At 39.3% G+C, this 24,153-nt stretch overlaps 1 protein-coding gene across 4 annotated transcripts in view; it reads right to left on the bottom strand.

Annotated features, from left to right (window-relative positions):
• Positions 1 to 24,153, bottom strand: part of TBCE (tubulin folding cofactor E) — a 116,524-nt gene that overhangs the window by 55,068 nt on the left and 37,303 nt on the right. For all 4 annotated transcript variants that reach the window (XM_083176452.1, XM_083176451.1, XM_083176454.1 and 1 more), the window contains exons 8-9: positions 23,460 to 23,536; positions 20,822 to 20,917 (exon numbers count right to left, since the gene is read on the bottom strand). In XM_083176452.1, coding sequence (XP_083032578.1) covers positions 20,822 to 20,917; positions 23,460 to 23,536 — 173 coding nt within the window. The remainder of the gene's footprint in view (positions 1 to 20,821; positions 20,918 to 23,459; positions 23,537 to 24,153) is intronic.

Raw genomic sequence — 24,153 nt, 5'->3', positions numbered from 1 at the left:
ACAGTTTGCACAGGTCCTCTTTATATTGTAGTGTGGGGTCATTCGGGATAGTTGAATATGTGGACTTGTCCTCAAGTTGTTTTTTGGCTTCATTGACGTAGTCAATTCTATCTTGAACAACAAAGGCTCCCCCTTTATCCGCTGTTTTGATGACGATCTCCATGTCTTTTTTCAGGTTTTTCAAGGCTTGCTGTTCTGAAGGCGAGAGGTTTCTGTTGTGTTTTTCATTGATGTTCTTTATGCGTTGAAAGTCTTCTTTTACGGTTTCATAGAAGATGTCGATATGGCTTCCTCTGGACTCTACAGGGTAGTATTTAGATGGTAATGCCACTATTGGTTTTGGGTCTAGGGACGGTGGACCCTCTTTGGTGGGGTTCTTGATAAAATGCCTTTGTAGCGTTAAGTTGCGGACATATTTGTTAAAGATCGACAAGTAGCTGGAATTGATCCGGGGAGATACTGGTCGATACCTTCTGGTCTGCGGGGGGTAGAACTCCCTCCTCGGGGGTGTCCTAGGTCTGTAGATGTTGGTGTTTCTTCTGTCTCCATATGAAGGTGTTCTATTAGACCTCCTTCTTCCATAGTGGGGAGTATAGTTTTGTCTCCTATGGTAGGGCTGGTATTTTTCTCTGTTTTTGGTAAATACCTCATTGTGATCTTCCTGTGGCTTTCGCCATGTGCGAGTTGTATGGTTTGGTCTGGTATCAAATCTGTTGAAATCATTATTGGGTTTCTCATGTACTTTCCCGTCCCTCAGAAACCTACAGTCACTTATAGAAAAGCCTCAAATCTGAAAAACATATTGGCTCCAAGCAGATTAAAACCGGTTGAGAAAACACAACGAGAAAAAGGTTTCCTTTCAAGAAGAAACGGGATTACCCCTGCAACAGATGTATCTGCTGTAAATACATTGAGAGAGAAAAGAATTACACCTCCATTTCTAAGGTCAGAGATGCCATTACCTGTGAATCCAACTATGTCATTTATTTGATCAGATGTGGCTGCAGTAAGCTATATGTTGGGAAAACCAAGAGGAGTATTAAAATTAGGATACAAGAACATTTTAGGAATAAAGTGCAGAACCATAGCCTTCCCCGACATTTCCAGACAAAACATGAATCCAAGGTAGACAGCCTGAAATTCATGGTTCTAGAGTTTATTAAACCTGATGATAGAGGAGGAGACAGAGACCTTTTTCTTTCCAAAAGAGAGTCATATTGGATTTTCCACTTGGATACTCTGAGCCCTAAGGGCCTGAATGAGAACATTGATATAGTTTCGTTTCTTTAAACACCCTTACAACAGAAGCTAGGGATAGGCAGGACCTGGATCCTTAATACCCCACTTTTACCGCTGGGCCGGCAACCCTATAAACTCGTGAAATGGTTTTTTGAATCATCCAGACTGTACAAGAGCGTGTAGGTGTAATGATAAATGCAAAGTTTGGGACATTGATGGATTATAATTAAATAGATCAGGGAGACCATAAACCGGTCCACATCATAGTAACCAAACAATACTAATATCCTAAACCCAATTGGCCATCATAAGGAGGGATGATTAGCCAGGAGTGTACGTTCATTTAGAAATTATTAGCACATTCTAATTTTAGATAATACAATAGTACCCCATAATAGACCCAAAAGAACATATCGGGTATTTAAGTAGTTAATGGTTTTTGACTCAAAAACCAGTCGAAGTCCAAACCCTTAGGATTAAATGCACTTACTCCATAATGGAGATCACTAATTAAATTCCACTTTAATAGACACTTACGTCCAATTTATAGCTAAAAGTCACAAATAAAGGAAAGTAACAATTTATTAATGAGTTTATTATTTAGTATTTAAATAATTATTAACCACTATAAGCACTATTAATTAGATAAAAATTAAATGATAATTTAATTTTTTTTAATTATTTTTTATTGTTTATTATTTTTATTAGCAAAACTATAAACACTAATTAGGAAAGGAGAATAAATTATTATTATAATAAAACACACGTACAAATGAGCAGAATTAAATAAAATAAAATACCACCACGATATATAAAAAAGAGAAATGTCACTATTATATATTAAAATCACTTATGTAAGGAATTGCTTATTAAATTGCATTAATAGTTATAAACGGAGCCAATCCAGTCCCAGCAAACAGAAATAGTTGGGATATAGCGATTCCAGCATCAGGTTTCACATCTAGGAACCTTTAAAAAGGTTCCTAGTAACGCTGCAGATGGATAGCAGCGACTGGAAGTGCCGTACAATGGCACTTCCGGCCAGTGGAAAGCACTTCCGGTTGCCGTGGAACGCAATCCGGAAGTGCGGCTACATACGGCGGCGATGAATTCTGCCACCGCTCCAAAGAGAAGGAGAGGCGATCCATCTAGCGGAGATGGATCCCCTGCTCCCCCACTACACCACCAACGCCATAAGGAGAATTATTTAATAAAAGAAAGGCTATAAAACGGCCAGGGGAACCGGTCTGACAGCCACAAAGCAGGCTGGGTAGTCCGGACCAGGCAGTCATCTCCTGAAAGTTGTGATCAATATAAAGAATATTCTTAATATTCATAATTAGTGAAGGCCTATCTATAGAAGTGCTAGGAACAATATAGATTAGGTAGGAATTCCAACACTTAAAACTAAACTATAAATTATAACTTTGTTCAAATGAAACAACCACAGGAAGTGATGTCATGACTAGTCCCTATATATTTATACAAGAAGAGGAGAAAGACTGTATAGGGGAACGCACAAATATTAAAACGTAACTTTTATTGATATATTCTAAGATGCCCTATATCTGAATCAGGGGCACTACATAAACAGCGAAAATAGTGAAGAGGTTAAAAAATACATATACTACACAGACAAAGTAAGTGATGGAAGAATAAGGAGTTTGTGTGTTAAAATACACATTTGTTATTTAGGGAGAGATGTTATAAGGATAGATATTGAGACAGAGACCTCTACGAGGATCAATTCGTTATGTCATATATTAGATTGATAACCGTGGAGAAATATAGACTGTGGGTGAATGATTGATAATCCAGTCAAAACCTGGATTATCCACTTGTGATGGGTATCCCCTCTCACCGGTTCCACAATCACAAGTGGTGGCACGCTAGTGTTGTTAGATGTTATGATGTAGGTGGGCACTCATTGTGAAGGGCGATCCCCTCTCATTGGTTCACCCCTCACAATAATCGGGTTTAAGATGGCAGTCCCAAAATATTTAGAGATATTTATTTCTCTATTAGGTTATACTTAATTTCAGTATCCCCTTGGTGCCTTTTATAATTTTTACACAAAGAAAAAGACCAACACAGTTGCCACCAATCAAGGTGTATCGCCACACTAGTATCTAGTGTTGATTCAGGAATGCCACTCTCACTGGCATTACCTGTTAGTACTAGTTGTTGGGTTGAATTACCCTCAGTATATTTATTATACTAGTACATAGACACTTAAAATTATTGCACAGTTCAGTGTGAAATTTTCCCTGTGTTATAGTAATTCAGGTGGTATTATTTACTGGCTTAGATTGCCCTCTAATGGTTAAGCCACATGAATTACAAACACATTACTGATGCAACATTGTGTTCAGTACATATACTAGATACATCTCTGATACAATGTCTTATACTTCTCCTGTCTCTAGTCTATCCTAGTCCTATCTCATACAATATATTTCATTTATCATAATGACAATTACATAATAAATTAAGAGGACTTCTCCCTAATATAACAGATGCCAACGCAGCGTTTCGCTATTTAAGCTTTTTCAAGGCCTTGTAATTCATGTGGCTTAACCATTAGAGGGCAATCTGAGCCAGTAAATAATACCACCTGAATTACTATAACACAGGGAAAATTTCACACTGAACTGTGCAATAATTTTAAGTGTCTATGTACTAGTATAATAAATATACTGAGGGTAATTCAACCCAACAACTAGTACTAACAGGTAATGCCAGTGAGAGTGGCATTCCTGAATCAACACTAGATACTAGTGTGGCGATACACCTTGATTGGTGGCAACTGTGTTGGTCTTTTTCTTTGTGTAAAAATTATAAAAGGCACCAAGGGGATACTGAAATTAAGTATAACCTAATAGAGAAATAAATATCTCTAAATATTTTGGGACTGCCATCTTAAACCCGATTATTGTGAGGGGCAAACCAGTGAGAGGGGATCGCCCTTCACAACGAGTGCCCACCTACATCATAACACCTAACAACACTAGCGTGCCACCACTTGTGATTGGGGAACCGGTGAGAGGGGATACCCATCACAAGTGGATAATCCAGGTTTTGACTGGATTATCAATCATTCACCCACAGTCTATATTTCTCCACGGTTATCAATCTAATATATGACATAACAAATTGATCCTCGTAGAGGTCTCGGTCTCAATATCTATCCTTATAACATCTCTCCCTAAATAACAAATGTGTAAAACAAATGTGTATACTCTTTATTCTTCCATCACTTACTTTGTGTAGTATATGTATTTTTTAACCTCTTCACTATTTTCGCTGTTTATGTAGTGCCCCTGATTCAGATATAGGGCATCTTAGAATATATCAATAAAAGTTACGTTTTAATATTTGTGCGTTCCCCTATACAGTCTTTCTCCTCTTCTCGTATAAATACATTGTTTCTGTTGGGAACTGCACCCCCCACACTGTTGACACAATATTTGGGGGTCTCTCTTTCTATATTTGTGGACTAATAGTTCCAAATAGGTTGTGCGGTATATACCCAACCCTGTATAGGGTTAACCCTAGTCCCTATATATATCTGGGCCAGCAGATAGAGACTCATTTCCACTGAACCTTTTTACTGACACACATCTCTAGAAGGGTAAGTCATCCTGTTATGGATATTTTTGAAATGTGCTAAAACTTTGCATTTGTTAAAACACGCTCTGAAGGAACAATGACCTTGTTAATATATTGTATATAGTGGTGAAATGTTTATAAGGGTTGGGAATAAGAGTTAAAAATATAACATCGTATAACCTTGAATATAGTATTAGCCTGATGCAAGGATCTAAGAATTTATATGCATATATCTCTTATCAGACAGTGATAACCACATTCCGACCAATATACTGTATGACTGTGTACTGGCTGCACCTGTCCTCGAGTTTATATTGGTATGTATGCCAATCCAATCATTGTTTTTTTGTTGTTTTGTTGGAGTAGAAGCTAGTATGGGAATTATTTCCCTAATAGGTTATTTTACACTGAAAGACAAACTTTAATTGATTAGCAGGAATCCAATCATTGAGTTTAACCAATCATTGGGGAGACTCAGTATGTAAGGTCATAGACCATGATTCTAGAACCTGTTTTAAGTGAACTATTTAGCAGATTCTGATGCTTCGATACGGAGTCAAAAACGGTTAGCTGATTAAAAAATACTTCCTTCTTAACAGATCTTAGGTGGCCTATTGGGGAGGGTGTCCACCAGATGAGTTAATCAGGACCGGGCCGAAACAACATACCAAGGGTGTATACACCTGACTCTATACCAGTAAGGTGTATTACTGTGAATGGACATACAGAATGGTATATCAAATTCCCAGTCTGAACTAAGAATTTAATTAAATTTAATTATAACCTTACAGAATCATCCCCATAAGGGGAACAGTTTCTGGACGGATTAGCGGGGAAAATACCTAAGAACCCTCAAATTCTAAGGTAAAAATTCTAGTTTTTAAGAATAAATCTCAGCTCCAAAAAGGGGTCTGATGGCAATACCATGCCCAATATATTCTAATTTGTATATATGCCCACAGCTACCCGTTCATTTGCATACGGCCTTAAAAGTTTGCTGTACCGATTGAACTATTGAGACAAAGTCTTTAAGCTACAAAAGTGTCCTTTTGGAAAATCAAATTTTAATGGTGTAATTATCCCAGTAAAAATGACAAATACTTATAAAGAGTCCTTCCCTTCAGGAATTCTCTATTTCAGAGTAAATTACATTTCGAATCATCTGAGTGATATTTGAAAATGGTACATTTTTTCCACCAGGCACCTCTGAAAGGACTTAGTGCATAAACATCTTGTCGGAGTCACATCCTATTTAAGAAAACTGTTGAAAGTGTATCTATGTCAATTGTTCAAATTATCCACAAACTACATGGAAACCTGTTTTTCTTCTTTTTCTTTTGTGTTCTTCTTCTTATCACCTGTTCTTCCGTCTTCCCGTAATGTATTATATCATCAATCGATGTATTTAGACTATTTAGCCAATTAAAAGTTAGTCTAATAATTCTTCAAAAGTAAAGTCCTCATACTATGTTATTATTAAATTAATAGATGTATGAATTGTTATGTATAATTTTATAAAAAAGAATATATGTATTTTTTATGTTTATAGCGAACCCCTGATGAAGTCCCATGTGGGGACGAAACGCGTTGGGAACGTTTATGTGCGGTTGTGAACTGTACCACCGAACTTTTTATGGTCTGAAACAATCACCACTGTGATGTGGAACAAGAGACATTTTAATAAATTTATACGAACTTTGGACTTTACTTTTTGTTCTGAAATCTGTCAAAAGGATATATAGACCCAATCACTGAGGGTCTAAACAAGGGGCGCCAACTTTCAATTGCTATCTATCTATCTATATATATATATATATAGCAAAAAATGGAGACACTCACTGGTCTTGCTTGAAGCTTATTTACTAATATAAATCACCTCAGTACATCAGTGCATGACAGTGGGTACAGGTCGACGTTTCGGTCCAAAGCAGGACCTTTCTCAAGACCCCCTTCCTTCTTTCTCCTGTGTGCAGGAAGGGGGTCTTGAGAAAGGTCCTGTTTTGGACCGAAACGTCGACCTGTACCCACTGTCATGCACTGATGTACTGAGGTGATTTATATTAGGAACAGGCAGGGTTCTGGAGTCTGCACTCAATTGTTAGTATTTATTACCCTATATTGTCGGGTGTTAGCCGCTATTTATATAATTGTTTCATGTAGCGGGGGTGCTATCCTGACCAACTGGGGGTCATTGATCAAAGAACAAGAAAGAAAAAGACACTTGTTTATGGATGCACTCCTAGTCTTGAGAAATAATTAGAATGTATTTTTGTTTTTTATATATAAAACCGTGGGGACCTCTAGTGTCTTTATTAGTATACAGTTTGACAAGAGGTACTCCACAAAGATGTGCGAACAAATGAGAGGTTAAAATATACCAACATACATATATACAGTGATAGAAAATAAAGATTAGTGTTGGACAGGATTTAAAACGTGTAGACAGACTTCATAGGATGATTTAGATATTTCGTAATTTAGGTAATATTCCTTTGTGACTTGTTTGTGTGTCTCACTGTTAGTTTGTCTTTTTGTGGACTAAGGGTTTATGCCTCTTATTAGGAGGGATTTTTTTAAATATATATATAATGTGAGTAAATTCACTTGTTTTGACAACCCTTGTGCCTGGTGTGTATTTATTTTAGCACTCCTGCGGTCTGGTTAATACGGTTCAATGCAGATATTTCAGGTTCTATATCAGCTTGTAATGGCTGAATTACGATCTGAGTTTTATATCATTAGTTTGTTATCTGAGGATATGTTCCATTTTCTGGTTTTTGATTGTATGTGACTGTTTGGCTGTATATCAGCGTCTTGCATAGGATGTAGTGTGTGATTTGGCCGTTTATTAGGCTCTATGTCACACCACTATTCTATGGTTTATTATCGGCTCCTATTATCTGTGCCTCTTTAGCTGTACTTATCAGCGTTATGGCAAGTTGTGGTATCCGCGATTTGGCCTTATTGTTGGCATTATGTCATGGTTAGTTGTTATTAATTGTCGGAGGATAGTTGTTGTAGTTATGATTTGGCCTTTTAATGTCCTTTATAATTTGGCCGTGGGCAGGCACATGTCCGTGATTTGGCCTTATGTGTGGCACTATGTCACGGTTGGCTATTCTTACTCTTATTGTTCGTTGAAGAATAGTTTTTATAGCTAAAAATTAGCTCTTAAATGTGCTTTGCAATTTGGCTGTAGATTCAGCTTTATATCACAACTGTTTTATTATTACCTCCTCAGTTATATGTCACACGTGCCTTTTAAGCTGTTTTATTCAGCATATGGCATCTCATTGAGCTTGTGGTTTGGCCTTGATTTTGGCTCTATCTCCCAGTAGGCAGTTTTGATGTCTACTGCTTCTTCCTCAGTTTAATATATATACAAAGAATGTGTATCATTCAGCTTTAATGGTGATTGTATATACCATGTTGGCTGGACATAGGTTTGGAACTCAGTACTATGAGAGACTCCGGCTCCATATAATATCGCTGGAGTGTACACATAATTTTTATAGCCTGCAATGGGTGCTTTATTGTTCTTATTCCTGTTTTGGCTTTTTGCCCAGGATTTTGATTGAACAGTTTTGAATATATATTATGTCGTTCCCACTGGTTGCTACTGACCCCTGCTGGTAATTTATTATAACAGTATGGATTCACACTGATTTAGCTGGTTAGATTACCAGTGAGGTTTTTTAAGTAGCTGTGTCACGACTTTATTGGTTACTGCTAGTATGACCTATAGGTACACTTTTTAATTCTGCCTGCTGCACACTCTGTTGGCCACTTTAATTTTTAAGTGGTCCCTTCAGGTATGCAGTGTTTGCCTAGTATTGGCCAGGTATAGTGCCAAAGGTTAATCTAGTATCCAGTGTTGCCTCTGTATATTGCCCTCTATGGGGGAGGCTGCGTGAGCAACAGCTGCTCTATGGTGCCAGCAATGCGTCAGAGCGATATCAGGCTAAAATCGGACAAACAGTGAACACAACATAATCACATATAATACAATTTACATCCTATTAATTCTGTCTAGCACGGGTCTAGGACACGTGTTTCGCACTTAGGTGCTTCTTCAAGCTAGCCAAACGATTGTAACCACCATTCAATCTTTATTTAGGTGTCCCGCCAATCATCTTGCGGCTGGCGGGTCACGTGTCGGCTGTTCCGCCAATGACGCGACTCATTGAGCGTGTGTCATTAGTAAGCGGCATTGTATCACTGCCGCTGCCGGTGTTACGTGATCTGTCACATGTTAGTTCTCCTCCAATGATCTGTTTATCGGGCTTAGCCCGTCTGTCTGTATGAAGTATCCTGGCACCCCGGAATCTGTATGGTAATGAGTTTGTGTTTTTTATATCGCTTCGTTTGCGGTGGAAAACACTGCAGTAATGCGAAGGACTTATATTAAGGATCAGTTCCTCTTCTGGTATGTTATACTGTATTTTGAGTTATTGCTCATACAGTTGGGTGCTAAGTATTGGTTCGGATTTTGTGGTTATCCTACATGCTGAGCGTCCCTCCTACCCGGTCATGTGTATGATCTATATCATGTCTCTGATGTATTGACATGTTTCAGTGTCTAGAGTATTTATTGGGGACACTTGATTTCATAATTTTGTTATGTATGATGTAGAATAGTAATCGCGGATACTTCCTGATAATTGATATGTTGAGAGCAGTGCTTTGACTTTGGGAAAGGAAAAACGTGAATGAGTGATAAAAAAAAAATATATTCACAAAAAGACGCACAGTGTGATGTAAACATAGAAAAACCAAAGGAAAGTGATAAAGTCATATCATGAGTGTATTTTATAATTGCAACACGTAGGAGATATAGTGGTTATGTTATAGTGTTTATTGGTGTTGATAATTGATATTGCGTATTGCCATACGCGAGCCCTATAGGGGTGATGGGGATGCAGGGAAATGTTCAAAGTGGTCCAGTCTGATTGGATTCATAGTAACGAAGGGATAGAGTAAGTGGTTTGTGTGGGTGATTAGATAGAGTAGATACAGTGTCAATAATATCGTGAGATGGCTATTCTTTCCAAATTTAAAGATAGTGTTCTTTTTGAAGTGCATATTCCTAAATTGATATTAATTTTATTAAATATTAATTATTTCTGTTTGTTCTTTTTTATTTTATTTTTATTTTTTTTATATTTTTTATTTTTTATATAAAAAATTTTTTTATATTTGTATTTTTCAATTTTTTATATTTTGTTTTTTACAGGAAGTCCATCTATTGGTTATGGTAAGTATTATGCCTGATGGTTATATTTAATGCTTTCTATATTTGGTTTTGTGTTATTATTCGTATTTATATTAGTTGTACTTAAATCTTATGCTGCATTGTTATTCACACCTCGTGTTCGATGTTTTATAGTTTAGAATACATGGAGTGTGTGCATGCAGAATATTGGTATATGTCAACGGGGGAGATTTTCTCAGCATGGTCCACTGAGGTTATTTAGAAGTTGGTATTCATCAAGTGGTCTCATTCATGTCTTCAAATGGAGGGATACTTCCATGTGACAGAAGGGGAGGGGTTGTGCAGTATAAGCTACTGATAGTATGTTGGAGGTGGATATCCATATAGTAGTGTGATTGGCATTGGGGTGATGAATTTTAGAGGAAGGGTAAGTAGCTATTATATTCATTTAAACCTCTTGGATGCAAGCAGTCCATCAAGAAAATCATCTTGGTTTCTGTTTTGAGGAGTTCGGCGTCCAGATCGCCTCCTCTAATGCCCAATTGGATATGCCGCATGCCAAACACTTTGAGACCCTTAGGGTCATTACTGTGATGTTGCATGAAATGTCTCGCTATCGGGCTGAGTTTTCTGAAGTTTTCTGAATCCTTTTTGGCATTTCGTATAGAGCCAATGTGCTCCAGTACTCGTACCTTCAGTGGCCTTTTGGTTTTGCCCACATATATTTTTCCCCATGGGCATTGTATCTGATAAACCACCCCAATGGTGGTACACGTTATCAGACCCTTTATATACCACGTTTTGTCGAATTTGTCTTTATTTGATTTTGTCGGGATCATATAGCTACAGGCTTTACATCTACCGCATTTCTCCGAGCCTTGTTTTGGTATGGTTGTAGTTACTGGTGGTATCTCTGCCAAGTGGCTACGTACTAGGTGATCCTTGACATTTCTGGCTCTTCTCCAGTTGACTTGGACTTGTGGTTGGAGGATTTGCTTCAGATCTTCATCTGTCTGTAAGACAGGCCAATGCTTTTGTAAAATTTGGCGAATATCCTTCCAATGGTTGTTATATGTGCCAATAAACCGGATAGGCTCTGTCTGAATTGAGTTCCGTTGTTTGGGAAGAAGCAGGGAGTCACGTGTGATGTTTTGTACTGCTCTTTGAGATTTTTTGATAAGGTTTTTGCTGTACCCTCTCTCTATTAGTCTGTCTGATAACTCTTGCTCTCTTTTTTGCAGAGTTTCGGGGTTCGAGCAATTTCTTTTGGTCCTTATCATTTCCCTTTTGGTATAGCTTTAATTGTGCTTGGTAGATGACCGCTTGATGCGTGCAATAGGCTATTGGTCGCGGTTTCTTTCCTATAGAGGTCTGTGCAGATGTTACCAGTGGTATCAATACTTATTAAGAGATCAAGGAAATGGATTTGGCTTTGACTTATCTCGTGTGTCAACTTTAAGTTGAGATCGTTTTGGTTTAAGATTGCAATGAATTCCTCCAATTCGTTTTTGTCTCCATCCCATAGTAGCAGGATGTCATCAATAAAACGTAAATACAGTGGGATTTTTTCTGTGAATTTGGTATGTACATCTTTGAACACCACCTCCCTTTCCCACCACCCCAGGTACAGGTTCGCATACGTTGGGGCACATGCTGTCCCCATTGCAGTCCCCCGTACCTGGAGATAGTGGGAACCCTGGCATGTGAAGTAATTTTTGGTAAGTATAAATTTGATAGATTCTATCAAAAATTTGTTGAAATCATGGTTTGCATCCATGTTCAGAAAGTATTGTATCGCTTCAATGCCTTTGTCATGTTTTATGCTGGTGTAGAGGCTTTCAACGTCCATAGATACCAGCCATGTGTTCTGATTAACCGTAAGATTTTCCAATTTATTGAGTACGTCCATCGTATCTCGTAGGTATGATGGCAAGGCTGTGACGTGATGTCTCAAGAATTGATCCACAAATATACTCAGGTTTTCAGTTAGACTCCCTTTGCCAGATAGAATTGGCCTGCCTGGTGGTACTTTGGCATTTTTGTGGACCTTCGGGAGAAGGTATAAGGTTGGTGTTCTAGGGTTTTTGATTTGCAAGAATTTATGGTCGTTGTTAGAAATAATTTTTCTTTTTTCATGTTCTGATCTGATCAAATTATTGTATTGACGAGAGTATTCTGTACATGGACTGAAAATGAGTTTTTTTATAACAGTCCGAGTCGTTTAATTGGCGTTGTAGTTCTTGAGTATATAGGGTGCGTGGCCACAGTACCACGTTACCACCCTTGTCTGATGGCTTAGTAATTGTGTCATGCCAAGATGCCATTTCCTTGAGGGCTCGTTTTTCTCCTTCAGTAACGTTCCCTGGTTTGTGTCTTTGTTTGCCCAATAATTTGTCTAGGTCTTGTGAGACTAGGGACTGATATACCTGTATTTGGGGGCAGATTTTCGCATCTGGTATAAATACTGATTTTTTCTTTATTTTTGTTTTGTCAAAAGGTTCTGGTGTTCTGAAGTGCGGATTTGTGGCTGATGGACTGGGCTCATCATTCATATTTTCGGATTCTAGACTTAGTAATATCTCCAATGCAAGTTGGTCCTCTTCCTCTAGAGTTTCCTGATTGACAGGATCAATTGAGGGGGTTTTTACTTGACAAAAGAATTTTTTTAAAAGTATTTTTCTAGTAAATAGATTTAGATCCTTTTCTAACTCAAATCTGTCGGCTTGTGAGGAGGGTGAGAAGGAGAGACCTCTTTTAAGGATAGATTCTTGGCTGGGTGTTAACTCCCTGTCTGTAAGACTGATAATTTTGAGGGGTGCAGTATCTGGTGTAAATTGTGGGGCTTCGGGATCCCTCATTCCCTGAATCTCCTCCTGTCTCTGGGTTCCTCCTGCCAATCGAGGTATTCCCTCTTTCTTCTTCTTCCCCCCCTGGCCCCTCCTGCTCTTTTTCCAGGTTCTCTGCCTCTTCTGCCTGATCCTAAAAAATGGGGTCGTGCCAGTCTGTTATCTCCTGTTTCATTGTCAGATGAGTCAGGTTCAGACGTTGTGTAATTTGAGGTGTTACCACTTCTGTTGGGGTTGGGAGGTCTGTTTGCTCTAATGTTCCATTTGAATATTTTGTTGTTTTGGAAATCCATTTTATCTCTATGGAATTTCCTTTTCTTGCGTTCGATAATTTCTGATTCATAGGTCTCGATCTCTTTTTTATATTTGTCATACTGTTTCTGAAATTGGTCTAATGTTTCAAAGTTTTTGAGTTTTTCTCCCAGTACCATTATTTCTTGTGATAACTGGTTTAAGATGACCTCATCATGTTTTACCAGAATTTTAATCAAATCTTTAGAGCATTGTAACAGTGTTCTTTCCCATTCTACCTTTAAGTCTTTGTTTGCCAAGTCAAACGCCGGAAAGACTCTGGGTCTTAGACCTCGGGGGACCAGGTTGTGTTTCAAGTAATTGTCGAATGTTGTCCGATTCCATACGGTTTTACTTTGTCTCATGAGTGCAATCTTTAATGCATATAGGTCATCTGACCAATTTGTTGTGGGGCCACCTGATTTATTTGCGTGGTCTAAAAATATGGAGTCCATATCGCTTCTCAGTAAATAAGCTTCAAGCAAGACCGGTGAGTGTCTCCATTTTTTTCTCTATGTAAATTTGGGAGTATCTGGACTCTGGGACTTTCTGGCAGATGGCACCCCGGCAGATGATGATTTATTTGGAGAGTGCTATCCTAACAATATGGACATATATATATATATATATATATATATATATATATACACACACACATACACCTGAGGACGAGCAATAAATGCGCGAAACGTTGCTTTAAACCTATGTTGACTTAAGTGTCATTCATTGATTAAGCTTACACAATCACGCAGAGTGACTACACTGTTCATCTGTTATATTTAGTGGATCACCCACTGCTTTCAGTGCACCGCGGCATCTACAACAATGTTGCAGCAATAGAGTGCCTATCTCTGGAGATATATAGAGATGTATACATATCCAGTAGATATATATATATCCAGTAGGCAATAGGGAGCGCACTCACCAGACTTTTTCAGAGTCCTTTGTTAAAAGGCAAGACTTTCGGGTAAACATCTGACCCTTTGTCAAGACACAGCAACCACAGGTATCCCAGAGACAGCTTAACGCAGCACTCTCATAACAATTTGTGACCTTTAGATTACATATAACACCATTAGTGCCCTGATATGCCCCTGTGCACTTCCTGGTGCCAGTGGAACGCAAACATTGACTACAGGACGCACTTCCGGGTCTGGTTACCCTGTGCGAGTGCTTCCTGTTTGACTAGCTGCCGCAGTGTTGATACGCCCCTGCTATAGTGTAGTGTGCTTCCTGATGCCTTTGGAACGCACACTTGAACCGCATGACGCACTTCCGGGTCTTGGTTACCCTGTGCGTGTACTTCCGGTTTGGCGCAACAAGCGCTAGTTAACTAGTTGTGAGCATACACATTCTGATATGAATTATTGCACGCTGCTAGGTTACTTATATGCTTTGTATACATCCTTGAGACTACTCTTGAGGGTCCCTTATACATACGATATGGTTGCACAGTGTTTGAATGGGATGTCAGGTAGTGATGAGGTCACTTCCTGTAGACAGGTACATAAGCTGGCCCGGTGAGGCAGTACAGGTGTGTCTCCTGCTGAGGATGGACGCCAGGTTGGTTATCTGATGGATTAATCTTTTGGCTGTACTCTATCCTGATGATGGTCCTTACAGGACCGAAACGTCACGTTACGTCGGTATGTCAGCTTACTTGTGATGCTATGGAATAAAATTCAGTTGAAAATTTTACTTCAATGGTGAGTGCCCTTTTCCTCTACTATATACTTGGATGTTTGGTCATCGGTAGGAGCACCCCCCTATCTACGGATATCTACTTGAGTGCGGACTTTGTGAAAATATATATATATATATTATATATTTGATGTCTATGTGAATACAAATACACAGCTTTTTATTTTGCATCAAACAGTCTGGAGAGTGTGTCTTTTTGGTCTTTATATACATGGACTTTGTTTCTTGTAAGGAAAGTTCTGGACGTCACCCCAGCGGTTGAATATTTTTTGTATGGAGTGCGATCTTATTGCATATATATATATATATATATATATATATATCTATCTCAAGGTCAAGTCCTGGCACTCGGAAGGTTTGCCAAAACTTAGGCGTTTAGTCCAAATGCTCAGGTGCCATCAGTCGACACACAGGTCGAATAAAGAAATGATCAGCAAACAGCGGCACTCACGAGTCTTCTTCGTAGATAAAAGTTGTACTTTATTCCATAACCGACATGTTTCGGTATCAAACCCTGATGACGGTTTGATACCGAAACATGTCGGTTATGGAATAAAGTACAACTTTTATCTACAAAGAAGACTCGTGAGTGCCGCTGTTTGCTGATCATTTCTATATATATATATATATATCTCATATGAAATAGCGTCACTCCAGGTACTTTGTAAATATATTTTACTGCAAGTCTACAGTGTTTCGGGCCGGAGCCCGTCTTCAGGACAGAAAGAGTAATATACATTTCAAAACGGTGTTAAATAGCTTACCGAGTCCCTGCATCTGCGCCGCCATTCCGTCCCCTCCTCGGCGTCCGGGTCCTCCTTCCGGGTTGTCGCGACCGGAAGTGAAGCGGCGCCCTCTCTGGGGACCTCATGCAGGCGCTTCACAGCCTGTCTGCCAGTACTTCATTCTGGCATCTGTAAACAAACATATAAAACATCATAATATATATATATATATTAACCTAGATGTTATAATGTGTTGGTGTAGTGTTTCCTGATAAATCTTAAAATCTCTTTCTCTTGTGTGTATCTATTTCTATCAGTGACTGCATTATATGAGCTTAACTTGATTAAAGAAAAAAATTCTGTCTTTGAAAGAGCACCTACAGGCCCTAAACGAGGACACGAGTACTGACTGGATGAACGAATGCCGAGAACTATCGACGGGACATCCTTAAATTTAAGAAAGAAAAATTCCAGAAGGTACAGACCGACTATCAACAGCACAGTGTATACAGATGGTTAAATAATGAAAATCGTAGCCAGAATGTCCAATTCACCAGAAACCGGAGGGATAGAAGACCCCCCAAACAACAAGGGGGCTATACAAGTACATCGGCCAGTGATACAGAAACTCCGTCTACCAGTAGGAGAGGAAGAAACAGGCCAACTATCCCTTTAGGAGTAGACACCTGGTCTATAATCAAGAACCGGGAGAGGACAGCTACAGGAACCCCAAAAGAACAAGAAGAGGGGGGCAGAGCCTCAGACTCCAGAAAAGCAAAACATCAAACCGATACAGGAAATAGTTTTCAATCTATCTAAGACACCACTTACACCAATGGAAACCAAGCTACTGAGCAGGGGCTTGAGTTACACTCCAACTATGCAACAAGACTATTTTCAATTACAGGTGGACAATTATAAATTTCAAAGAAAGTTGCGTCTAAGGGAGTACTTCAATAAAAAAGCCGGACACAATATCACAAACACAAAATGGTGATCATAGCATAAGAAAAAAATTGGGAGCCACCAGCATATTTGATCCACAGTCATTCAATGCATCCATACGCACATTTTCAAGGATGATTGATACAACTTGTCAAGCAATGCCTATAACAGCAAAACCAAACTTGTCTAAGGAGGAGCGTCTGGCCTTGAAAAACTTGAGAGCCAGACAGGACATAATAATAAGAGGGGCAGACAAGGGGGGATCCATTGTCGTGCAAGATATCACACAATATCCTGAGGAGTGCAATCGCCAATTAATGGACATCAACACCTATGAGCTATTGGGAGAGAACCCCACTAAAGGAGTTGGAAGTGTTATTATCAACAGCAGTGGAGGAAGGTGTCATTTCAACAGATACCCAAAATCAGTTGATGAGAAAAGACCCCAAAACAGCTATCTAAAGATACATAAGGACGCAGAGCGGCCACTGGGAAGAGCCATCGTCTATGACCGGGGGTCGCTCTGCGAACCAGTGGCGATCTACATCGACCATTATCTACAACCGTGCATACAAGCCACTAACTCCTATTTAAGACACAACCATGTTGCTAAATGAGTTGGCATCCATCACCCAGGTCCCAGAAAATCTGATACTTGCTAGTATAGGTGTTATGAATCTCTACACTTGTATCCCTCATCAACAAGGCTTGGAAGCAGTAAGAGAGCTAATTGAAGACAACAGATAATACTCGGGACCCCAGGTTGAGTTCTTCTTGAACCTCATAAAATTCACCTTGACGCATAACTGCTTCCTACATGATGGGCGATTTTATAACCAGAGCGCAGGATGCGCTATGGGATCGGCGGCTGCCCCGGTATACGCCAATGCTTATATGCACTCGGTTGAGAAGAAGTTGTTTTTCACAGATATAGGCATTTCCAACGAGGTGTTCAAATACATGAGGTACATTGATGATATCCTGCTATTGTGGACAGATCCAGAAGACTCACTGATCAAAATTCTGCAGAACCATAACGCATCGGACAGCGCAGCAAAACTGACTTACAACCTGAGCAGTAATAGCATTAATTTTTTGGACGTGCAGATCTTGATAGAAGGTGGACAGATACACACACAACTATATTCAAAACCAACCGACCAGAACACCATCCTTCACAGCCACAGCTTCCACCCTAAACACATCATCTCCAGTTTACCGCACTCGCAATTTTTGCGGGTATGTCGCATCAATAGCGATCAAAGAAAACGAGAGGAACAACTAGATGAGATGCATGAGAAGTTTATTGAAAGAGGGTATCAACAGGAAGCATTGTTCAAAGCCAGACATAAGGCATGCACAAGAACCAGGTCTGAACTCCTAAAAAGTAAAAAGAAGGAAACAAAAGAAGGAACAATGACATGGGTTACTCACTATACAAACAAGAGTCCTAAGATCATACAGAAGGTGAAGTTATACTAGCCCATGGTCAACACTGACCCTGAACTTAAGAGCCTACTAGGCAAACGCATCATGCCTAGTTATGTACGAGGGCCTAACCTGAAGGATCTCTTAGTGAAAACCGATGTGACCGGTCTGGGAGTCACTAAAGCGACCAACTTTTTGACAAAAAAACCCGGATGTTACAAATGTCTGGGATGTGTGACATGCAACTACATGGTAACAGGAGACCAATTCCGACATCCCTACACAGGCCGTGTGTTTAAAATCAAACATGTGGTCACGTTCCACAACACACGTGGTGTACTTGCTGTCTTGCCCGTGTGGTTTGCACTACGTGGGGAAGACAGTGGGACAATTCAAGGAAAGGATGGCACAGCATCGTAAGGCCATAAGGGATGCAATACAGAGCGGAACAAGTGATCAGACTGTAGCGCGGCATTTCGGAGAGAAAAGACATGGAATGGCAACTCTCTGGTACAGAATAATCGATCATGTCCCGGCCTCACTGCGAGGAGGAGACAGGGACAAGAGACTATTACAGTTGGAATGTCGATGGATCAGTAGTCTTAATACTGTGAGCCCCAATGGACTAAATGAGGCTCTTAATTTCAAATGCATCTTATAATGTAACAGAGACCCATAACTGCACGAATAATAAGAACAACATCAACTAGAATATTTGACAGCGGGAGCTGATAGGATAATAATAAAAGATGATAGTTTATGGGAAGAGCATAAGATACAAACTGCCATGTCTGTAACCCCGGTAGAGAAACAATTATTCTAAAAAAATCAAAGTATATAAAAAAGAGCACAGTTATCAGATTAGGGTGAGGGACAAAAAATTATAACAGCAGAGATATGTAATTAAATATGACAGTTCATTCCACAATTTTGTTTACAGTTTTTCAAGTTTTTTGCACACATCCAAGCCCGCCTGAATAGACGGTCCTTGGTCTTATTGATAGCACTAAAGAGTGATATAATAGCATAATGTTGAAGCACCTACTCTGTCCCAGGCAAGGAACAGAGTGGGCAGGCACATATTCGAATTAGCGATAAATTATTGATAATAACAACCATGAGAGGGCACAGATATGTATACACCTGTATGCTCTGTCGGTTTTCCTTCACACACAAGTTTCTTAAAAAATATGTTTCTCTAGCAAGAATGTATTTTCACTTACTATATATTTATGTTTATTTGTCCATTTAACTTGTTCATTTAATTCATTAATTTTTCAATTTTTGGTACACCACGTTGAATAGATCAAAGCAGTAGCATAAGTTGCTGAGATGATACCAGTAACGCAAAATTGTTTCAAAGGACCATGAGCACCATCTACTGATGGCATGGCCACACTACACATATAATAATCTTCATACACATCGAACACATATAATGCAGTCACTGATAGAAATAGATACACGCAAGAGAAAAAGATTTATCAGGAAACACTACACCAACACATTATAACATCTAGGTTAATATATATATCTTATGATGTTTTATATGTTTGTTTACAGATGTCAGAATGAAGTACTGGCAGACAGGCTGTGAAACGCCCGCATGAGGTCCCCAGAGAGGGCGCCGCGTCACTTCCGGTCGCGACAACCCGGAAGGAGGACCCGGACGCCGAGGAGGGGACGGAATGGCGGCGCAGACGCAGGGACTCGGTAAGCTATTTAACACCGTTTTGAAATGTATATTACTGTTTCTGTCCTGAAGTGAGAGAGAGAGAGAGAGAGAAAAAGAGAGAGAGAGAGAGAGAGAGATATGTAGATATATATATATATATAGATATAAGACTGGTAGGACCCAGTTGAAACAGCTGTCGGGACCGCTGTTATAACTCTTGTACTTATGGAATAAACCACATCTTTTTTCTTCACTACTCGTGTGCCGGTTTGGACTCCTCCCGCAGTGGGGGGGTAAGTGTACTGTATTACTATTATGGACCAGGCACCGAATTCTACTGTTTAAATGATTGGAGTGCCGCCCTGTTACCCAATCCCTTATATATATATATATATATATATATATATATATATATATATATATATATACACATATACATACATATATACATATATATACATACACATACACACACACATATATAAATACATACATATATATTCATATATATTCTTGTGACAATGAAGAGGCACTCGGAGCAACTTAAAAAAAAAAAGCTTTATTGTGCAAAGTATATACGCTGGATGGCGGGATGATGGTGAGTGTACAGCCACCCCTTTATAAGTTCAGTCACTTGTTTTATATGTTTGATTCACCTTTTCTGCACCTTGACAAAGGGGACGCCCAGGCCCCGAAACGTTGGTACTTTGCACAATATAGCATTTATTTTTAAAAAGTTCCTCCGAGTGCCTCTTCCTTCTCACAAGACTACACCTCCAGACTTGAGGGAACCGGGGTCAGTTAACGCGCCAAGGAGAGTGCCAGACCGCATACCACAAATAATATCTCTTTATTTCTATATATATAGAAATATAGAGAAAAAAAAATGAAAAAAAGCTCTGAGCGGATCCTGTATCTTTATAAAGGGCATGCAGTTTGGTAATTTATTTGCCCAACAATCACACACATAAGCCGGAATTTGCTTGTGATGCTGTATGTGTGATGTCAGGGCTAACTAAATCCCCCCTCTCTTAAATGTGATATCACCAAGTCAAATAAAGCGATAGTGCCTTGAAGATTTGTAATACAGACTTGTATTGGTAGTATCAATGGTTTAATTTAGAAAAAAAAATTGTCAGCAAGAAACTACCTTGGTAAATCTGCTACAGCATGAAGTTGGTTTCCATCAACAAGTTGATTGTTTGAAATATCTAACAGTGTCAAACACTGAAGACAATTTACAGGCCTACAACAAATATGAAAAAAACAAAAATCATTAACTGTCATGACTGCAAATGGATAAACATAAACTGGAACTAGAACTTATGCAGTTCTAACCTGTATACATTATTGTTCATTAATAGTTTTTAGATCCAAACTCTGTGGGGTGTATTCCATGAATTTTGCAAGCTGTGAAAGCGAGTAGTCCTGCCTGCAGGGACAGTATTCAACTGACCCCCTGCACACGCAGTTTCCCCCCACTAGGCTTTTGTAGCGATGGGAAAACAGTGTTTGCGAATGCTAAAACAGAAGCCGGCAAGGGGGTTAAATGATGGGGGATCGCCAAAAACAAACGATCCTCGCCGTTTACCCAGCCAGCTGCTCACCCTATTCTACATTCTGGGGGAATCCTCGGTGTCAGAGGATTCCCCCAAACAGCGAGGCTCGAGGTTAATGCAGGGAGCCCGCTGCATTTAGCAGAGAGCCTCACTGTTTTAGCGTTCGCACATGCCATAAAAAGCCTAGTGTGGGGGAAACAGCTCCCTGCATTAGCCGCGAGCCTCGCTGTTTGGGAGAATCCTCTCGCTGTCCTCTGACACTGAGGATTCCCCCAGAATGTACAATAGGGTGAGCGGCTGGAGTGGGGGTAAACAGCGAGGATCGCTTGTTTTTGGCAATCCCCGCCATTTAACCTCCTCGCCCGGCCGCACTGAATACGGCCTATATCTCAGTCAGCATTTTATAAAAAAAATTTTTTAAACAATACATTTAAAAAATTTTTTTTTCAAAAGTAAGGGGATACAGAAAAAATAGCAGGTAAAGCATAGTGATTAAAGGTATACAGACCCTCTCTCAACCAGAATTCTACTGAGACCCTTATCCACTCTATGGTCATCTCCAAACTGGACTACTGAAATCTCCTGTCTGGCATCCCTGACAACCAGGTAAGCTCCCTGTCCAAATGTACTATGTCCACTTCCACTTTCCTTTAAATCCTTCACTGGCTCCCCTTACCTTCCAGAATTAAATTCAAGCTCCTCACCTTGACTTAAAAAGCTCTCACTCAGGGGGTTATTCTAGTTCATTCTTTCTGACAAAATCCTTCTTAGATGGACAAAACCATGTGCACTGCGGGTGGGGCAGATGTAACTTGTGCAGAGAGAATTAGATTTGGGTGGGGTTTTTCCTCAAAGTGAGATCTATATTGCAGTGTAAAATCATGCAGTCAGTATTTTCCCTACACAGAAACAAAAGAACTCACCCAAATCTAATTCTCTCTGCACATGTTACATCTGCCCCCCTGCAGTGCACATGGTTTTGTCCATCTAAGAAGGATTTTGTGAGAAAGAATGAACTAGAATAAACCCCTCACTCCTCTCCCATTACATCTCTTATCTACCTTTACACTTCCACCTGTCTTCTTTGCTCTGCCTCTCCTGCCTACTGATTACCTCCTCCACGATTTTACATGTGCTGCTCAATTTGTTTTGTATCTACTGCTGCCCATCATACTCATTTCTTTACAAAACTTACAAATAGGCTCCCAAGACCTACTTCACCAAACCTAGACAACTTTTATCCTAACCCTCTCTTCCATACTCACTGTTTAACCCATCTGTGTCACTGGATCTACCTGCCCTTCCCCTTTAGAATGTAAGCGCTCTCTTGCCTCATGTGCTTTTCCTACTCCATACTCCCTTTGATGGCTCCTCAGTTTTCTGCCACCCATATACTTCAGTGTTGTTTTCTGATGTAGCTAACTTTATATAACCTCTATTTGTCCTACACTGTCTGATAATAATAAGTTGGACTTTTTCATATTATTCGAAAGTAAACGTTACGTTACATGTTGCAATATGTCATCTGAAATCTGAACACTTAGTAAGTGGGGTAGAGATAATAGTACTAGTTACTTAGTTTCGTTAGTTGGGTAGGGGATAAGTTGTTTGGGATCCAGGTTGGAGTTAGTTCATACATGGCGGGGGGTTATGGGGAGGTTTGTTTTGGGGTCCTTTTCAGAGAATTTGCTTTATTAGAATTAAGTAGGTTTAAATAGGGTTTTGTTAGTATTTAGATGGACACTGATTTATTTTCTTTTTCTAAAATTCAGATTTAAATGTGATGTATTGATGTCTTTATTTTCACCTTGTCACAATTTGTTAGGGTACACCCACCTCGATATCCACTGCTCTGACACTTTACACCCTAATCCTTATATTGTCTGCCCGAATAGCACCTTCGGGTATATAGTTATATACTCATCCTATATGTGGAGTGTTATGCTTTGGTATACTGCTTCTAGTGTTAATGTATACTTTACATCCTCTGTAAGTACACTCGTGGAAATCCTTGACATTGTTGTTTATATACCCTTTGTCTATATATCGCTATAACAACTGTGCCTGTATATTTAGGTTCTGTAATCGGGAAAACTTTAATAAACAATTACTCAATTTAAAAAAAGAAATCTGAACACTTATTTTTCAATAACCTCTCTCAGTACAATGTCATGTTAAAGTAACAGTTAGCTTCAAGCTATTACACTTTCCCATATACACATGATTTACCTTTCTAGAACAGTGATATCATTTGAAGACAGGTGGAGCTCTTGCAGCACTGGCCACATAACTGCACACTGCAAAACCTTCCAGAAACAGAAAAAAGTTTTTACTGCATACAGGATACAAGACAATATCAAGCAAGTTTTACCCCACATTAGATGTAATTATGGGCATGATATGGCACAGTGTCTTTCTGCCAAAATATGGAAAATGGGCATTTTCTGTAAAAGAATGTAGTATTGTCTGGCGATAAGCAGACAAAGAGGTAATAGTTGGACACATATTTTGACCTCTACCCATTATACCAAATCCCATATACAGAAATGGAAAACATACCTGTGATATTTCCCAATACCTAAACTCCATAATATCTCTATAGTGCAGATTTAGTGATCACCAATTTGTGAGCGATACCAAGGGTAACCAAATCAGCACTCTGGGAATGTGAAATCCCAAAACACCCCATAAAAAATAAGTTAATGAATCTCTAGTAATAGAATGGATGTTTAAATGATAAGTGATGGTATGACATGGCATATATTAAAAAGCTGTGAATGGAGTCGCTTAATATACTGGAGGGCCATATGTGATACATCTGTCCAATGACTACACAAATTGGCAATACACCTAGGTAAAAAATATAATGTTCCTTAAGGTGCCCATACACGTTACAATTATTGTATACAATATCGCATCTCAT

The sequence above is a fragment of the Crinia signifera genome, chromosome 3 (assembly GCF_055691185.1).
Source record: "Crinia signifera chromosome 3, ASM5569118v1, whole genome shotgun sequence".
In the NCBI taxonomy this organism is placed as follows: Eukaryota; Metazoa; Chordata; class Amphibia; order Anura; family Myobatrachidae; genus Crinia; species Crinia signifera.
Note: the sequence above shows the minus strand (reverse complement) of the source record. Positions and strands in the feature narration are given on the sequence as shown.